At 39.1% G+C, this 19,111-nt stretch overlaps 1 protein-coding gene across 14 annotated transcripts in view; it reads right to left on the bottom strand.

Moving 5' to 3' along the window:
* MAST4 (microtubule associated serine/threonine kinase family member 4) overlaps positions 1 to 19,111 on the bottom strand; it is a 578,446-nt gene that overhangs the window by 248,466 nt on the left and 310,869 nt on the right. For 7 of the 14 annotated variants that reach the window (XM_078004799.1, XM_078004800.1, XM_078004816.1 and 4 more), the window contains one exon: positions 11,338 to 11,373. The exons of the other annotated variants lie outside the window; for them this stretch is intronic. In XM_078004799.1, the coding sequence (XP_077860925.1) occupies positions 11,338 to 11,373 (36 nt within the window). The remainder of the gene's footprint in view (positions 1 to 11,337; positions 11,374 to 19,111) is intronic. 14 annotated transcript variants of the gene reach the window in all.

The raw sequence follows: 19,111 nt of genomic DNA, 5'->3' as shown, positions 1-19,111 counted from the left end.
TCTGGCAAATGCACTCTTCAACTGTCCTCTCCCCAACAAGTAATTTGTCTTATCCCTGTGTTTTTCCAAGTCCTTTCACTGTCTATCAGTGGGACTATGGACCCCATTCTGAAGAACTCAGTAAGAAAAGAGGAGACATCCCACAAACCACAACATGCTCAATTGGGCCATGTCACCTGGCAGGTGGAATCTGCCTTCTAGGATTGAGCAGTAGGGATGGGAATGGAGGGGTATTATGCATTGAATTGTGTCCCTGGAAAGTTGTTGAAGTCCTAACACCTGGTACCTTTGAATTTGACCTTATTTGGAGATAGGGTCTTTGCTGATGATCTAGGTCAGATGGGGTCATTAGGGTGGACACTAAATCAATATAACTGTGTCCTTATAAAAAAAAGTGGAATTTTGACACAGGGATAGACATACAGACCAGAGAAATGTCATGTAAAGATAAAAGCAGAGATGGAGGTGACGCTTCTGCAAGCCAAAGAAAGCCAAAGATTGCCCACAAACCACCAGAAGCTAGGAGAGAGGCATGGAACAGGTTCTCCCTCATAGTCCTCAGTAGGAATCAAACCTGCAAACACTATGATCTCGGATTTCTAGCTTCTGGAATGTGAGATAATAAATTTCTATTGTTCAAGCCACGTGATTTGTGATACTTTGTCATGGCAGCCCTTGCAAACTGATACACAAGGCAGATGGAGCATCTTCGAGCACCTTTCTGGGTCCAGCACATTGCTTCCTTTCCTCTCAAGTGTCCGGCCACATCATTGCCCACTCTCTGTCTCCACCAAGTTACTTCCCAAGCCCCTTCAGCCACCGTCATTTATACACATGGGGCTCCAGCCATGCAGACTTCAGGAGTGTTTCCAGGAATATTCACTGGTTGAGAGTAAGCGGCAGGTACAGGGCCCCTCCATCCTGACAGGGATCATATACTACTATGAGCAAGAAAATGAGAAGTCAGATGCTGCTAAATTGGGTACCTAAATTTCAAAGCCTGCACATGTGATACTAACACCTGGATATGTAGCTGTCAAAGGCTTATGTAGAAATAGAAACCAACTGAGTGAAAGAACAGTACAAGTAAATAATTCCACATCTGGAGGTATTACAACTGCCCACTTCTGAGGATTCTACAAGGCCAAATATCTCAGTGTATTCTATGGGTCACTGTCTATTAAATGTAATTCTCTGCTTCCATAACATCTCTCTTTCTTTCCTTCTCCTGGCCATCTTGCCACAGGATCTGTCTGGAAGACATAGGAAATAGAAGAGGCTATAAGAGCTGGAGAAGAAACCCAAACCCTTTAATGATAAAAGAGAACAGGAGGAAATCTCACTTCCATGCATATCCATTCTCCAGATTTTATTTTTTTTAATTAAAAAACATAGGAAGGGAATCACATAATGAATACTTACCTACATATTAACTACCCAACTTGATAAATCATACATAAACACAGTTGAAGGCTCTGGAACTCTCTCTCATCTCAGTTCCCCTCTCTCCCCTCAGATGTAATCACTGATGTAAATTTGGTGATTATTCTCTAGCATGTCTTTATACTTTTAGTACAAAGAAAACCCACCCAAAATGATGGTGCTCCTTGGCCACAGTCCTACCAAAGTCCTACTACTTTCATTTGTTTTAACTCTTTCCTTTTTTCCCTTCATATAGCAAAAAAAAAAAACCCAAAATAAAAAAACAACAAAAAATCTATCAATGTATTCAAGCCATAGGAACAATGCTATACACACACACACACACACACACACACACACACACATATATATATATATATATATATATAGAGAGAGAGAGAGAGAGAGAGAGAGAGAGAGAGAGAGATGGTGTCTTGCTCTGTCCAGTGGCGCATTCTCAGCTAACTACAGCCTCTGCCTCCCAGGTTCAAGCAATTCTCCTGGCTCAGGCTCCCACGTAGCTGAGACTACCTACAGGTGCACGCCACCATGCCGGCTAATTTTGGTATTTTTAGTAGAGATGGTGTTTCACTATATTTGAACTCCTGACCTCAGGTGATTGACCCATCTCGGCTTCCCAAAGTGCTGGGATTACAGGCATGAGCCACCGCGCCCAGCCGGAACATAATTTAATTTTATTCTTATCAGCTGATATCTATTTTTCACCTGTATTATCTCACCATCACCACCACCAATAAGGCTGTGATATAAGGAATTCAAGCCAGACTAATGGGAAATAATTTGCATAGTTATCTATTTCTGGAACTCCTTAATTCATACCAGTAAATGGGAGCCTACATCACCTATGCCAAAATCTCTCCTTGACAAAAATCCCAAATGGATGAGAATTAAATTGCATTCCTTTATATAGAAGACTGGTAAAACATTAATCAGTAGTGAATCCATCACTCATCTGTTCTCATAAAAGACTTAAATCCAAAAAAAAAAAATGTACTAGGCTGGAAGCTCATTAAATGGAGGACTCAACAGTCACCATTATATTTGGAGCATAGCATGTTCTTATTAAAAGTTGGAGCAATTTAATGTGGGAATTCAATAATTACTTGACCAATTAAAGGGTTAGTCAATGAGAGTGCTAGGCAGTAAGGGAGACACATGATTTAAAAATCACACAAAACAATATTCTACAAATATTTATGGAACACCTGTTACATGCTAGGCACAGTGCAGGGAACAAAACTCCTTACCCCAGGGAGCCTCCCCTCCAGCAGGACAGTATATACAAAGTTACATTAATGATATATCCTGAGGAACTCTGGGAAATCCTCCATGATCAATAAATCACTCTATAAATCATAACTTGGCTAAGAATGGCTACAGTGCTGGTTTCTGGGGAAATCTTATAAAGCCCCAAGTGTTAAGGCAAAACAAAGAAAATCTGTTATATTCCCTAAATGAATACAGCATCTCTGTTGACTACTGGAACTTATTAAATGTGTTGCTTAGAGTGATTTCCTGCACATAAAATGTAAAAGTTTTCTTGAACCTAAACAAATATCACCAACAGCTGAAGGAAAAATGTTACCTTTTGGAATTTCATAAAATGAATTATTGAAACTGCCTCAGGCCGGGCGCGGTGGCTCAAGCCTGTAATCCCAGCACTTTGGGAGGCCGAGACGGGCGGATCACTAGGTCCGGAGATCGAGACCATCCTGGCGAACACGGTGAAACCCCGTCTCTACTAAAAAATACAAAAAACTAGCCGGGCGAGGCGGCGGGCGCCTGTAGTCCCAGCTACTCGGGAGGCTGAGGCAGGAGAATGGCGTAAACCCGGGGGGCGGAGCTTGCAGTGAGCTGAGATCCGGCCACTGCACTCCAGCCCGGGCGACAGAGCCAGACTCCGTCTCAAAAAAAAAAAAAAAAAAAACTGCCTCAGTACCCTAAACAACTATACATGACCACTAAAAACTGTCTAACACTTTGCTCTCCCGGCTGTTTCTGTTTAAAGATGCAGCAAATTTTGTGGGCAAGCAGAGCACTCAACTAATACACAACGGGTCAGTTACAGAAAGCACTTCCCAGCTAGAAAGAAAACAAATGCCAAGAATCAATAATTATCAAATAAGAATTTAGAAAAATAGTCTAAAAGCACATAGAAAAACATTTGTGCCGACTATCCTACATGGTCAGATTATGGGTAAAAACTATCTTATTCTTCACATTTCTGTATTTTTCTACAATATAAATACTCAGAAAAAATGATCCATGCTTTATGATCTAAGAATTTTCACAGTAAAATAAAATGTTATCCTGTTTCTTAAATGCTGAGACTGTAACGCTGAAAGTACTTAAAGAAAAATTATTTAATGCATCAAAAGATGGAAGTAAAACTCAGTTCTCTGCTTTGTAAACTATCTTTTCCCTAAGTGATAAAATATGGGGTAATTTTAAATGCATTTTTTCTTCTCTGTATTTTCTAGTTTTTCTAAAATGACCACCTACATGATCAATTGAAATATTTATTTTCTACAAAGACCAACTAGTCCTATTAAAATATTATAAATTCTATATTTTTACTCAAAAGATAGACCACAATAATAGGGATACACGTATCAGTTTATTCTCCAAAATAATTCTTGGGCATGCCTCCGGGTTAGAATTACTTCCATCTTCAAAAGGATCCATAGAAGTTCAAAAAGGTCAAAATGTACAAACTCTTCTGAAATTGGCTATTTCAACTGAATAGACAGGTGCCAGGCCCTCTGTCTTTCCTACTTTGTAAGCAGATCAGTACCAAATCTGATGAGTCAGGGAGATGAGATGGCAGCAAGGAGAAAATGGAACAGCAACGTGGCGTGGTTTTTAAAATCCTATCATATGTCATCTATTGAAGGATTAAAGGGTTTCCTGATGATAGAAAAGCACCTAAACCAGGGGCCACCTAACTCTTTTACGACAGGTTTTTAAAACGCATCTTAAGATGAGCTTTTTGCTCCTTCGGTCCTGAACGCCATTTCCCAATAATTGAATGACAGCTTATGAAGCCAGAGAACAATTTGCCACATCTCTGAATCCCTTTATGTACAAGGCCAAGTTTCACCAACCCCCTTCTCCCCAAATAACTTGAAATATATGACTGTGTTGTGAGGTTAAGGTCAGCAGGCAGGGTTACAAACACAGGCAGGATGATTTCTAGAGCAGCAACCAACAGGCAAGATCTTTGCAACCTCAAGAGTCATTTAGACTATACTGAGAAGAAGCATGAGTTTGGCTACCCTTAGGTGTGAGACAATGGAATCTGGGGGTTACAGGAGGATGCAGATTTATGATCACAAAAAGCCAGGAAAAAGAGAACATGATAGCCACAACCTCAGAAAGTTCTACCTACAGAAAGCACTTCCCTCACCAGTCAGTTGCATTATTTTGTTTTGTGGCAATTCTCTCAATGGCCGGCTAGACGTATTTTTTCAGCCTTCATGTTGAAGGCTCCTGTGACCAACACCTGTCTGGATTGTCTTCGGCTGACCCTTGAAGACGGGAGAGTGAGATTCCCCAATATTAACATATCCCCAGAGGACAATGCTTTCTGTCAGACTCACATTGGGTATGAAAGCCTTTCACTACCCAGCATTTCTTTTAATCAGTTATACTGCTTTTGCGCCCATTTTACAAAGCCATCTGGCTTTGCAGACATTAATACAAGGACTATGAAAAACCCCACTTTTTATTGTGGCCCCACAATGGGGAGCAATCCACTTCAAAGTCTGTTGAGCTCACAGGATTCTGGCGCTGAAATAGATCGCTCAGATTTTTCATTGTTCAGGCTTCCAAGGAGCCTGGCCATCTAGGAGATAAAAGAATTCTTCTGAAAGCACCATGTAAAAGAAAATATTTGTTCAGTCACAGTGCCCCCAACAAATGTGATCTTCTGCTCCACGGCTGGACGTCTGAGAAGATGAAAATGAAGGGGCCTTAACAGATACGGTGGAGACCTGGTCAGATAAATTGGAGGTTGGGGAACATGTGCCGCCCTAAATTGGAGAATGCTGAGGTGCTCTTCTTCCTGTGAATATCCTACTCATTCTTACAAAATGTTCCACACCTCAGGATGGCATTAAGAAGAAATCCTTTGACGTTTTTTTCACTACTGAATTCAACTGCAATTATATTTAAAATATCTTTATTTTCTATTACTTTGATGGCTTCACTTTTGAAGTTTTCTATTCATACATCTCAATAGTCCTATCCCTTTAGAAGCAATAGTAAGCTGGCCTTTAACAAAGGCAATACTAGAAGAGACAGTATATATTTTTTGCAAGCAGTTATTTCATTCATTAGAATTTGTGACATTTTTAGCAGAAATGACAGCAGAAAACGGAGAAAAGGATGACATTTAAACATTTAGATGTATACAAGTATTGGAGGATTCATAACTAGGGACCAAATTCAATGTGTCGCTTTAAAAGATAGTCCTTTGACATGACCTAACCTGGAAGTTACATGCAGCTGGCAGTACATGTCACCAGCTCACAATAGGTTCCCAAAGGAAAGAGGCTGCTATTTCTCTTTAAGGCACAGAGAATAAGGGTCACTGACTGCTGACCCATGGGCTTCATCTCAATAAATGGAGCAGTCTCAACTCATCTCTTAATAGCAAGAAGACATGATAGCAGGGAAGACGAGCACTCAGGTCACAATTACAGCTAATTTACAATTTCCACAGCGAGCCCAGAAACAGAGTGGGTCCGTACTCCAAAAGAACTGCATCCTCTCTTGGGATGCTACACTTTCCCACTGACAGAGCCGTTTAAAATTTCAGCAATATGGAAGTTCCGCACAGGCACTGAATCTGCTGTGTCAGTAGTTTGCTACCTCTTGCGTGTAGGAGGCTTAACATACTCTACCAGTGGACTAAGGCAAAATAAAGATGAAAGACTGGTGGCATTTCATTCTAAGACAATTTAAGATGGTACCAAATACTTGAAGGTAGTATTGAATAAAGGCAACATTTTCACGAGAAGATATTATTATTTAATTAGAATGTTACATGAAGTTACATTTTATCTTGGCCATTTGTACACAAACTTTACAAGTCTTAAATTGATAATTAATGTATGCAAAACATTAATTTTGATTCGTTGTTTTCTTTTGAGATAGGGTCTCACTCTGTCACTCAGGCTGAAGTGCAGTGGAATGATCTAGGATCACTGCAACCTTTGCCTCCCAGACTCAAGCCATCCTCCCACCTCAGCCTCCTGAGTAGCTGGGATTACAGGCGTGCACCACCATCCCAGCTAATTTTTTGTATTTTTTAGTAGAGATGAGGTTTCACCATGTTGGCCAGGCTGGTCTTGAATTCCTGAGCTCAAGTGATTTGCCCAACTCAGCCTTCCAAAGTGCTGGGATTTCAGGTGTGAGCCACCGTTCCCGGCCGCACTTTTAATTTTTAGTTGTACTATTTTTTCATCTTTTACAATGTCACAGAAGGGTTTTATTTCAGTTTGATATAAATTAAGAATGCCTCTGACGAAGGTGGGCTGCAGTTTACCTCACCTCATTAGGTCCAGGAGTGACATCCCCGGCCTTTACGGAGTGCTGCTTTGAACATGAGACCCGAAAATTTTTGGAGGTATATTATTGTTTTCTAGTCAGCACAGAATACTCATTTGCTTAGTATCCTTATGTCAGACTTAAGGGCTCTAACCTAACCTTAGTTGATTCATTTAAATCAACATACACGATATTTTTTTAACCCAATGCTGCAGTTTTAGGGCAACCCCCCTGCCACCCCACCTTATTCTTTAAGTCATGTGAACATTATTTTATTATTCTAGTGCATCCCAGCTTATCACTTTGTACCCTCTAATCATAAGTAGCTTTTTGGGCATCTTGGTCCACTGCAGCTGCTGTGATTTTTCTGGCTTTGGTAATAATAAACTCCACAGTCACAGCACTGTCTGCGCACTCCAATCCTCACTCCAACCCCCAGGCTTTCTGGTTGTTTATGTTCACTTGTTTCACAAAAACAGAAAAGTTCTCTATTCTAATGTAAATAACTCTATCTTCCAGAGTCATTAGAAATTAAGCAGCCCTGGAACAAATTCAAGGGTTAAATATAAGTATTATAAAAGAAAGATTTTCACGCCTGTAATCCCAGCACTTTGGGAGGCTGAGGCGGGCGGATCACCTCAGGTAGGGAGTTCGAGGCCAGCCTGACCAATACAGAGAAACCCCGTCTCCACTAAAAACACAAAAACTAGCCGGGTGTGGCGGTGCATGCCTGTAATCCCAGCTACTTGGGAGGCTGAGGCAGGAGAATTGCTTGAACGCGGAAGGCGGAGGTTGCGGTGAGCCAAGATCACGCCATTGCACTCCAGCCTGGGCAACAAGAGCGAAACTCCATCTCAAAAAAATAAAAAAAAAAGAAAAGAAAAGAAAAGAAAAGAAACATTCAATGTTTCAATGTAGGTATTATAAGAGAAACACATTTATAACACTTAAATGCAAGTATTATAAAAGAAACAGGTGTTAATCTTATGATACCTGTTATATAGTGATTTTTACTGTTTTTAAATCTGGTTCTACTTTTATTTTAAAACAATTTTACTTTAAAATTAACAATGTGGAATTTACACAGATACACAGAGTTATATTTAAAATATACTCTTTTTTTATATTTATCAACTGTCAATTTTGATAATGATTAAAATGAGTGTGGGAAACACAATTTGAGTTGCTCAAAATGCAGCTTATTTGAAAACACTGGAAGCACAATATGACTTTTATTTAGCAATAGTTTGTATCATTTGTCACCTCTGAATATATCATGATTGACTCTTGGCTTTTTTCAACTTGTTAAAATGGCTTATAATTACCATTTCCTCTTTGCTACTTAAATTTTCACTACTGGCCAGCAGAAGTTACCTCAATTTGGTTCATCTGCTGAACCTCCACACATCCTTGAAAGCACCCTTGTTAGAGAGAGAGAGAGAGAGAGAGAGAGAAACAAAGAGAGAGACAGAGAGAGAGAGAAACAGAGAGAGAGAAAGAGAGAGAGAGAGAGAGAGAGAAAGAGTTCCAAAAAAAGAAAATGTTCCAACAAAATTCTGCCTATTTCAATCATGACATCCGGTTATGTTCCAAAAACAGTCCTGAAGACCTTTACTGGAGAATAATATCAGAGACCAAAATCAGGGTAAATAAAGTGACTATTAGTTTTTTATATGACTACTAGAGAAGGTAACTGTTATCACCTTTTTTTTTTTTTTTTTTTTTTTCTGTGATGGAGTCTTGCTCTGTTGCCCAGGCTGGAGTGCAGGGGCTTGATCTCGGTGCACTGCAACCTCCGCTTCCTGGGTTCAAGCAATTCTCCTGCCTCAGCCTCCCAAGTAGCTGAGATTACAGGCATGTGCCACCATGCCTAGCTAGTTTTTTGTATTTTTAGTAGAGACAGGGTTCAACATGTTGGGCAGGCTGGTCACGAATTCCCGACCTTAAGTGATCTGCCCACCTTGGCCTCCCAAAGTTCTGGGATTATAGGTGTGAGCCACCATGCCCAGCCTGTTTATTACCTTCTTTTGAATGAGATGGAAAAATTGTTTTGATTTAGTAAAGATGATAAATTCATATGGAAGATTTCAGTTTAACTCTATGTTGACTGTCCTTTTTTGTCCTTAATGCAAATAACTTAATTTCCCCTTCTTTTCTAATTATCATCTTTAATATTCATATACATCCAAGAAAGTGCTACATCAATCTATTTCTGTGAATTATACTACTATTAAAATTAGAAGGAATCTCCATTTTTTTTTTCTTTTTGAGACAGCGTCTTGCTCTGTCGCCCAGGCTGGAGTGCAGTGACATGATCTCGGCTCACTGCAACCTCCACCTCCCAGATTTAAGCAACTCTCCTATCTCAGCCTCCCAAGTAGCTGGGATTACAGGCACGTGTCACCATGCCTGGCTAATTTTTATGTTTTTAATAGAGACGGGGTTTCACCATGTTGGCCAGGCTGATCATGAACAAAATCTCAATTTTTAAAACAATTTTATTTCATCTAAGTATGTAATTAATATATACCACTCGTTATATATATATACCATTCATTAATATATACCAATCATTTCACCATTTTATTTTTGGCTACAGAATAAACTAATAATTTTTTCTACTTCATCAAGTAAACATAGGTAGAACCTACATGGGGATGTCCTTCTACTTCCATAAGTAAAATAGAGACCTCACATTTGTTTGTCTTCATTTGTAAGCTAAAATTACCATTATTTTTAATCCCAGTTTTAGTATTTAGCTCCAATATTTCAGATGCCTTTAGAAAAACACAAGGTATTTATTACTTTAGTATTATACCAGCTAATGAATTCCAAAAAGAAATTAAGAATGTCAGTAAAAACAATTAAGTTAATATTATATTAATACAGTGTAAATTTAAAAGAATGGTCAAAAGCTATCAAATACTAGGAAACTTCGTCCATAGTTTCAAGTGTGAAAATTTCTGAAGTCCATGTAATATTCAACATTAAGCTTAAAAAGCATTAAATCACAAAAGATTCCAAAGTACATGGTTTATTGTACACTTCAGTTATAGTTCTTTGTTCACATCATATTTGCAAATCTCTCAACCAGTCCAGATATGGGTATACTTCATAATTTGGTACATAAACAGACATACAAAACTAGAAACTTACATTCATTGAAAACTTGAACCCCTTAAGCTTTAATGCAATAATTTAATTATTGGATAATTAAAAAGTTATGGCTGTATCCCAGTATTTGCATCTTGGCATAACTGTGCAATCATCACAGAGATAAAGTAAATCACATTTAAAGAATTAAAACTGACAGAAGTAATCTTTAGTTTCTCAGTAAATATTCTTCCAATTAGTGGCATCAGGTAAAGAGATCCCCACACTGAGAAATATTAAATATTTGGTTCTATTTATTGAGTAGTGTTGTATTACCTTTCATTTTAAAAGCATTTAGGATAAAATTCCTTCAATTTAAAATTTTTAGTTGAACCAGAACAATGTGGAAAAATAACTGACTAAAAAAAGTCATGAAAGTATGAAAGGAGAGTGAAGGAGAACTTACCAGAAATTATAAGTCACTAGAAAAGCCAGTGTATTCAAAACAGAATGGTGTTGGCACAGAAACAGACAGATAGGAGCAGAATAGAGAGTCCAGAAACAGTTCCAAATATATATGGCATCTTTATATGTGACAAGGACAACAATTCAATCCCATGAAAAATAAAGTTTCTTGTGTTAACTAGGACTTAAGTAACTGGTCATCCATCTAGGGAAAAAAAAAGAAAGAGAATCCTACCTCATCTCGTGTACAAAATTTTAAGTTGAAGATTGAATGTTTTTTTAAAATGGTGAGAAAATTTAAGAGAATATCTGCATGACCTTGGGATGGACAATACCACTCTGAGCAAAACAAATGATTCAGAAGCAATAAAGAAAAAGACATATTTGATTAAACAATAATTAACAATTTCATTTGGCAAAAGACATCATAAACAGATAAAAACTGCAAAGACATTTGCATGCATACAACAACAGATTAATACTTTCATGTAAGAGTTTGTAGAAACTGAAAAACACTACTAAATGGAAAAATGGGCAGTGAAAATGAGCATGAAATGAAGAAAAGAGAAATGTAAATGAACAGTAAACATATGAAAATATACTCAACATCAGTGATAGTGAAGGAAATGCAATTTAAAGTAATGACCAGGCGTAATAAGGTTGGAAAGAATTAAGGGCAGTGACATCCAGTGCTGAGAATGTAGGAAATGGGCATTCTTATGTGTGAAGGTGATTTGCTATTCTTTTGGGTAAAGTGATAGCTATTAAAATTAGAAATACACCTACCGTTTGACCAAGCAATTCCACTTCTGGGAATCTATCCTATAGGAAAAAAAGGACCAGTACGTAAGGATATAGGTACAAAAATGTTTATTGCAGCATTGTTTGTTGTGGGGAGGGGAGAAAGGGAGTACTGAAAACAACAAGAATGTCAGTTAATAGGAAAACGGTTAAATAAAATGTGGCATATCTATAATGTAGAACATAATATAATTATTAAAATAAATCTGATAAATTTGTGTCTACTGACTTGGCAGACTGATAAGGTGACAAAAGAAAATTGAGGAGTGAGTGTTTAACATTCTTGTTTAAGACACGTAGTAGCAACAACTGCAACGAATCAATGTATGCAAATGTACCTGCACCTGTATTCACATGAAGTGAAGAATGGAAGAATACACACCAGTCTAACAATGACTACCTAAGGTTGTGGATAAATACAGGGATTGGAAGGGATAGGGATTATTTACTTTCTCTTTGTATATCTTTGTGCTGTTTCACTAGTTACCATGATCACAATAGTAATTTCATAATTTTCAAAACTATGTTATTAACTTTTATAAATGGTAGTACAGTAGTATTTCTATACATTCATCAACAGTAGTAAATGAACAAACATTTTTTGCCTATGCGAGTCTCACCAATTGTGTTCAGTTGGGGCTACTTGCTTAATATCCATTCCATCTCTCTCTCTCCCCTCTGTGTATCAGCCATGTAGTTTGGGTGGAACTGACTACACTCCATTTCCAAGGACTCCTGAATGCGCTAAGCTACTGTTCTACACCAGAAATACAATTCAGAGCCACTTATACAATTTAAAATTTTCTAGTAGTCACATTAACAGGTTAACATAATTTTAATAACATTTAACCCAATATATCCACAAATACTATCATTTCAGCATGCTATTAACATAAGAATTACTAATGAGATATTTCGCATTCTTTTTCTGGATCTCAGTTTTGACTATCCGCATTGTAAGAGCTTGAGAGCCACATGTGGCTAGCGGCTACTGCACTGGACAGCGCAGGTCTAAGCTAATGATGGCAATGCTAGAAACACTCCCATGTTCAGGATTAAACACATAATTTAAAATGGTCCAATTGAAGAAAAACCCATTATGGTAGGAGACGAAAATTTCTTCTTCTTCTTCCATTAACTCTGGAAACTGTGGGCAGACACTGAGGGATAAGTCAGGAAGGAAGCCTGCAGCCAGTGCAGAAGGACCCGTGTCCCTGAGACAGCAGTGAGCCTCGGGACCAGCCCCCCAGTGCAGGAGGACCTGTGTCCCTGAGACAGCACTGAGCCTCGGGACCAGCGTCCGCGTGCAGCCTCCACTGTTTAGTTACACAGCTAGCAATTTTTTTCCTCCAATCACTTTGAGTTACATTTTCTATTACTTGTATCGAAAAGTACACTCATTGACAAACTCATCTATGGACAACGTCACATCCAAAGAGAATAATTTTCTTAAGTATACTAGTTCAAATGCTAAAATTTTCCTCCAATTACTTTTAGTCAAGCTATTCTTTTGTTAAACTAGCTTTATTTGATAACCTTTTTAGAAATCTTCTGAAAATATTCCCAAAGAAGAGTCCCACAGACTAATTTCCTATCATCCAGGGAAACATCCCAGTCACTATACAAGAGAACAAATATTTCTCCTCAGAAGAAAACATGAAATCTCAGAGCAACCAATCAGCTCTCATTCCATCTTCCTTTTTTTTTCTTTTTTTCTTTTTTTCGAGATGGAGTCTCACTCTGAAGCCCAGGCTGGAATGCAGTGGCACGATCTCAGCTCACTGCTACCTCTGCCTCCCGGGTTCAAGTGATTCTCCCGCATCAGCCTCCTGAATCGCTGGGATTACAAGTGTGCGCCACCCCATGCCCAGCTAATTTCTGTATTTTTAGGTGAGACAGGCTGGTTTCCAACTCCTGACCTCAAGTGATCCACCCGCCTCTGCCTCCCAAAGTGCTGGGATTACAGGTGTGAGCCACCTCGCCGGGCCTCCGCCTTCTTTTCTGATTCTCACTCTCCAGACCAGAGTTTCTCATCCTCAGCACTACTGACATTTTGGGCAGATAATTCTTTGGGGTTGTCTTGTTCACTGTAGGTGTTTAGAAGTATCCCTGACCTCTCTCCACTAGAAGATAGTGGGAGAAACCCTGGTCCCCAAATAGTTGTGACAACCAAAAAGGTCTCTAGATATTGTCAAATGTCATCTTTGGGGGTAAAATCACCCCCAGTTGAGACCCACTGTCCTAGACAAGCAATCAGTTCAAGTGTATAACTGACCTTCATTGTTGTATCAGACTCAGGCATTGTAGCAATCATTAAAGCATGATGTCACCCTCAGTGTCCCCTGCATCACAACATTTTGGACCTTTGGTCCTCTTCCCAGCCACGGAACCTCCTCTGGTCACACTCTTCCTCTTCTACCTCCTCTCTATGCTAAGCGTGAGCTCTCCATTATAGTTCTTTCTAGAAGAAATGTGGCTAGTTCTTCTGACTTCAGCTTCAAATCATTACTTGAGCTACTCCCTGAACCACCCACCCAACTACATCCCTTGCACTTCTCTGAGAGGCTTTTTGGACAAAGTACTTGCTAATTTATGATCACTCATTCCTCAACTCAAATTCCCCAGCCTGGTCCTTCTCCTCCATCAACACACCTGGGGGCCATTCCATCCCATCTTTCTACACTGTATCAGCTTACACACTGTCCTCTTTAATCCATCTCTAAGACTAGAATTTCAGTATAAATACTGGTCAACTTTTCAAAGCTCCTCAGGTTGATCTATGGATTCAATATGATTTCAATAAAAATATCAACAGGCTTTTTTTTGTAGAAGCTGACAAACTGATTCTACAATTAAAACAACTAGAAGAGCCAAAACAACTTTGAAAAAAGATGAACAAAGTTGGAATACTAATGCTTCTGAGATCAAGACTTATTATAAAGCTACAATAATCAAGACAGTAGATTGATATGAAGACAAATCAATGAAATATAAAGTCTGCAAATGGAAACACAAATACACAGACAACTCATTTTTGACAAAAGTTCAAAGCATTTCAGTGGAGAAAAAACAGCCTGTTCAATAAATGGTGCGGGAACAATTAGAGACGTGTATGCAGAAATCAACTTCAATCCATATCTCCCCCCCATGTATAAAAATCAACACATTAATCATAGACCTAATGTACAATCTAAAACTATAAAACTTTTGGAAGAAAACATAGGAAAAACCTTTGTGACCTTGGATTAGGCAAAGATGGCTTAGATCCAACACCAAAAGCATTTAAAGAACGAATAAAGCTTTTGCTCTTCAATAGATGCTATAAAGAGAATAAAAACACAAGCCACAGGCTGGGAGAAAACATTTAAAGATCACATATATAAGGTTTATTTATAATGGCCAAAAGCTATAAATAAGCCAAATGTCCAGCGGCAAGAGACTAACGAAACTGACATAGTCATTCAATAGGATATTACTTAGCAAAAAAATCCTAATAAATGATCGACATATGCTATGACATGGATGAATCTCAAAATAATTACGCTGAGTGAGAAGCCAGGCCTAAAACAAGGGTGCATACAATATCACTCTAGTTATGTAAAATTAAAAAAAATGCAAACTAGTTTCTAGGGATGGAAAGCATTAGTAGCTGTCTGGTTGGGGATGTGGGGGTGAGGGAGCAATGACAAAGGGGCAGGAGAAAACTTCTGGGGGAGATGGGTATTTTATTATCTTGACTGTGCTGGTGGTTTCACGAGTGTATACACATATCAATTTATGAAACTGTGCACTTTAAATTATGTACAGTTTATTATAAGCCAATTATGTCTCAATAATGCTTTTTAAAGAGAGAAATGCAATGCTAGCTATTGGGGAAAATCTCACTACCATACCATGTAGGGACAGCTGAAATTGGTTCATGCTACTTGGGAATCCATGAAAGGAAGCAGTTTTAGAGGTTTTGTTTTGTGGTTTTAAATTCCTCTGTGGGTTAACACAAACAGAATTCACAATTCTTGGGTACATGAACATAATACAGCCTAGATGATATTAAATAGTAGATGTGGTGTGTGTTGGGAGGGAAAGACTTAGACCCTTATGAAAACCAATTTAAAGTGTCTCTGCTTTAATTCTCCTTTTAAGAGACTCCCAAGACAGTCACCACCATCATCTTAAAGGTATGTCTGACCAACATCTTTCAGCAAAAAAAAAAAAAAAAGAAAGAAAGAAAGAAAAAAGAGAATAAAGCTAAGTGGCCTGAATTCTCAAAGATAATAATCAAATAATATGCTTTTAACCAGGTGTTTGATGGCATTTCTCCCCATGATTTTATCAAATTCAACTACCTCTACATACATATTGGTAGTGCCTTAGAAATCCACCTTAAAAAGCCACCACTATTTCTCTAAGACATGAAACCTGTGTAGTGATCTATTAATTTCATTCCAGTGTATGATGTCAAGTGCATTTTAAAAATATACCTCATTGCTTCCAGTGCTTCTTTAATCCACAAGGACTGGTTTTAGCATTTAAGCTAATTTATTCTAGACATAAAAAAACCTTCTGCTTATTCTTGCAGATAATTGATTCTTGATTTGTTAAGGTACTAAACACTACGATTTATGTGCTGAAATACAAAACCCCTGGTAAACCCACTCATGTGCCCCACACAAAGCAAACTTGAATGTTTATTGCCTAGGGAGAGAGGTCAACAGGAGCTGAGAAAGGAGCAGAACTCTCCCTTACTTTGTCCTGCTGCTAGTACAGTGGGAAGGTCCTGCTCTCCCTGCAATTAACATTACCACTTGTTCCACAGCAGCCGCACATGGAAGGCACACAGTACCAATTTCTCAAATCAAATGCCCTCCTCAATTTCCTAAAAACAAAATAAATCTAGAAGATAATCTCTGCCTCAAAGCTGACCCCTCTAAGTAGAAGCATATACCATCACCCCCCAAAACAATAAAAGACTGCACTGGAAAATCAGGGTTTGGGAAGAGTTAGGCACTCGATGCTAATGTTACCAAAAGGTTAATCCCATTGATCTCTATGACACACCAAAAGTTAAAAATCGTTTTTTCTGCACAATAAAAAGCGCAAAGCATAAGCTAAATTAGTATTTTCTGACAAAGAACATCTTCACATAAACATCTACAAAATATGTAAATATTTCTTGAAAGATTACTTTATATTTCTACAATATACATGTTTAAATTCATTCATTTATTTATTTTTTAGAGACAGGGTCCCACTCTGTTACCTAGGCTGAAGTGCAGGCGCATGATCATAGCACCTCAAACTCCTGGGTTCAAGCAATCCTCCCGCATCAGCCTCCCTAGTAGCTAGCACTATAGATACATGCCTAGCTAACTTTTTTTGTTTTTTTTTTTTTGTAGTTGCTGTTGTTGTTTGTTTTGGGTTTTTTTGTTTTGTTTTGTCTTTTTTTGTAGAGACAGGGTCTCGTTATTTTGCCCAGGCTGGTTTCCAACTCCAGACTTCAAGCAATCCCCCTGTCTTGGCCTCTACAAGTGCTGGCATTATAGGAATGAGCCACTGCACCCGGCCTGAATTTATTATTAGAATTTGCAATCTAAAAAAAGTTTTAAATGTGTCTGTCTATGCTAGGTCAGATTCCTGCCACCCATTTCCACATGCAAATCAAACACATAGATTGTAATCAGTAAAACTTTTTCCTCTCATGCAAATGTGTTCACAGAACTATCTGCAGAGAATTTCCTTATGGTGCTGGTCAAAAGTTAAGTGAGTGATGTGTGGGATGAAGCAGAGCTCACACGGTCACTGGGAGGAAGTGTGCAGTTACTGGTATTTCCATGGGTTTGTCTCATGTTCCCGTACTTAAGCATGGGAAAGCCCTCAACATCATCCCAAAAGAGGCGATGTCATAAAACAACCTATTAAAAGAAAACATGGGCCTGGTGCAGTGGCTCACGCCTGTAATCCTAACACTTTAGGAGGCCGAGGTGGGCAGATCACGAGGTCAAGAGATCGAGACCATCCTGGCCAACATGGTGAAACCCTGTCTCTACTAAAAATACAAAAATTAGCTGGTCATGGTGGCGTGCACCTGTAGTCCCAGCTACTTGGGAGGCTGAGGCAGGAGAATCGCTTGAAGGGAGGCGGAGGTTGCAGTGAGCCAAGATTGCACCACTGCACTCCAGCCTGGTGACAGAGTGAGACTGTCTCCAAAAAAAAAAAAAATAAAAAAATAAACAGGAGAGAGAGAAAGAAAAGAAAACACATGTGTATTCAGATGAAAATAAATGGACCACCAAAATCCTCAGAGGGTGAGGTCCCTAACTCAGAAAAGTAGAGAAAGAAACCCTGAAAACCTTTTGGTGTGGTTTTTCCCTCTAGTTACTCAGGTCTGATAGTCTACTGCCACAAGGAGTAAAAGAAGAATTTAAATCTTAAGAGTCAAAATGGCAGAGGAGATGGCACAGATTCCAAGAAACACCAGGACACAAGAGAAGTCCTACCTTTCCACAGTTCCCTGTTAGAGCTACCAGGGCCCAACTTGCTACCACACAACAGGGGTAAAGAGAGAACAATACAGAATTCAGCTGCTCTGCTCACATGGCTAATTGGATAATGAATATATTTGGGGACTGCCAGTTACTGCAGCTGGGACCATTACACCACACCAGTGTGGCTGTCACTATTCTCTTTACAGTCTGAGATAAACTCAGCATCCTGGTAGTGCCGGGTGTGTGGCTGCAGGTTTCCCCTTCAGCAACAGTGTTAAGGGGACACTCTTAAGGCAAGTTTGAGGCTTTACTTTCCAAAATGTTCAAAGAAACTATGACAAACATGGTGAAGTCAAGCAAACTCTATGAGGTCTACCCTTTACTGGGTCCATACTGTGGGTGTTGATGCTCGCATTTCTTTATAAAACAAAACATACCTGCATTAGTCTGCTCTCATGCTGCTAAAAAGACACACCCGAGACTGAGTAATTTATAGAGGAAAGAGGTTCAATAGACTCATAGGTCCACAAGGCTGGAGAGTCCCAACAATCATGGCAGAAGGTGAAGGAGGAGCAAGTCATGTCTTACATGGTGGCAGGCAAGAGAGTTTGTGCAGAGGAACTCCCATTTATAAAACCATTTGATCTTGTGAGACTTATTCACCACCATGAGAACAGTGTGGGGGAAGCTATCTCCATCATTCAATTATCTCCACCTGGCACTACCCTTGACACGTGGGGATTTTTACCATTCAAGGTGAGATTTGGGTGGGGACACAGCCAAACCATATCAGTACCCACTCCCTTGCTGATATCTGTTTTTCTAACCCAAGCATGTTGACCTCAAAAAGGAAAGGCTGCTTGCCAGTCCCTGGGAGTTAGGAACCCTAAATTCTGGTCATGGTTTGCAATCAACATATATACTCCCTGAGCACAAGCAAGTCTCAAATCTTCTGAGTCATTAGTTCCTTGTTTACTAAATAAAGATATTTTCAGTCAGACTTCTCTTAAGGCTTCTTCCAGCTCTGAAATTCTATGATTAAAATTTTCCATATAGACTGCTATAATATACCATATTATTCTCTCAACACCTGTCAGTCCCAAAACACAATTTCAAGGAGTGCCCTGATTACCCTGCTGAGAAGAGATGGCTTAAATCTGATAGAGGGGCCACTGAGGACAGGGAGTGAGTTCCCTCAAAGCCTAATGATACTGAGCTGGAACACCTGTGGGATCTGTCCCCACATCTGTGCAGAGAGCTTGTGTCCTTAGGGT

The sequence above is a fragment of the Macaca mulatta genome, chromosome 6 (genome assembly GCF_049350105.2).
Source record: "Macaca mulatta isolate MMU2019108-1 chromosome 6, T2T-MMU8v2.0, whole genome shotgun sequence".
Taxonomy (NCBI): Eukaryota; Metazoa; Chordata; class Mammalia; order Primates; family Cercopithecidae; genus Macaca; species Macaca mulatta.
This window is presented reverse-complemented; position numbering and strand designations above follow the sequence as displayed.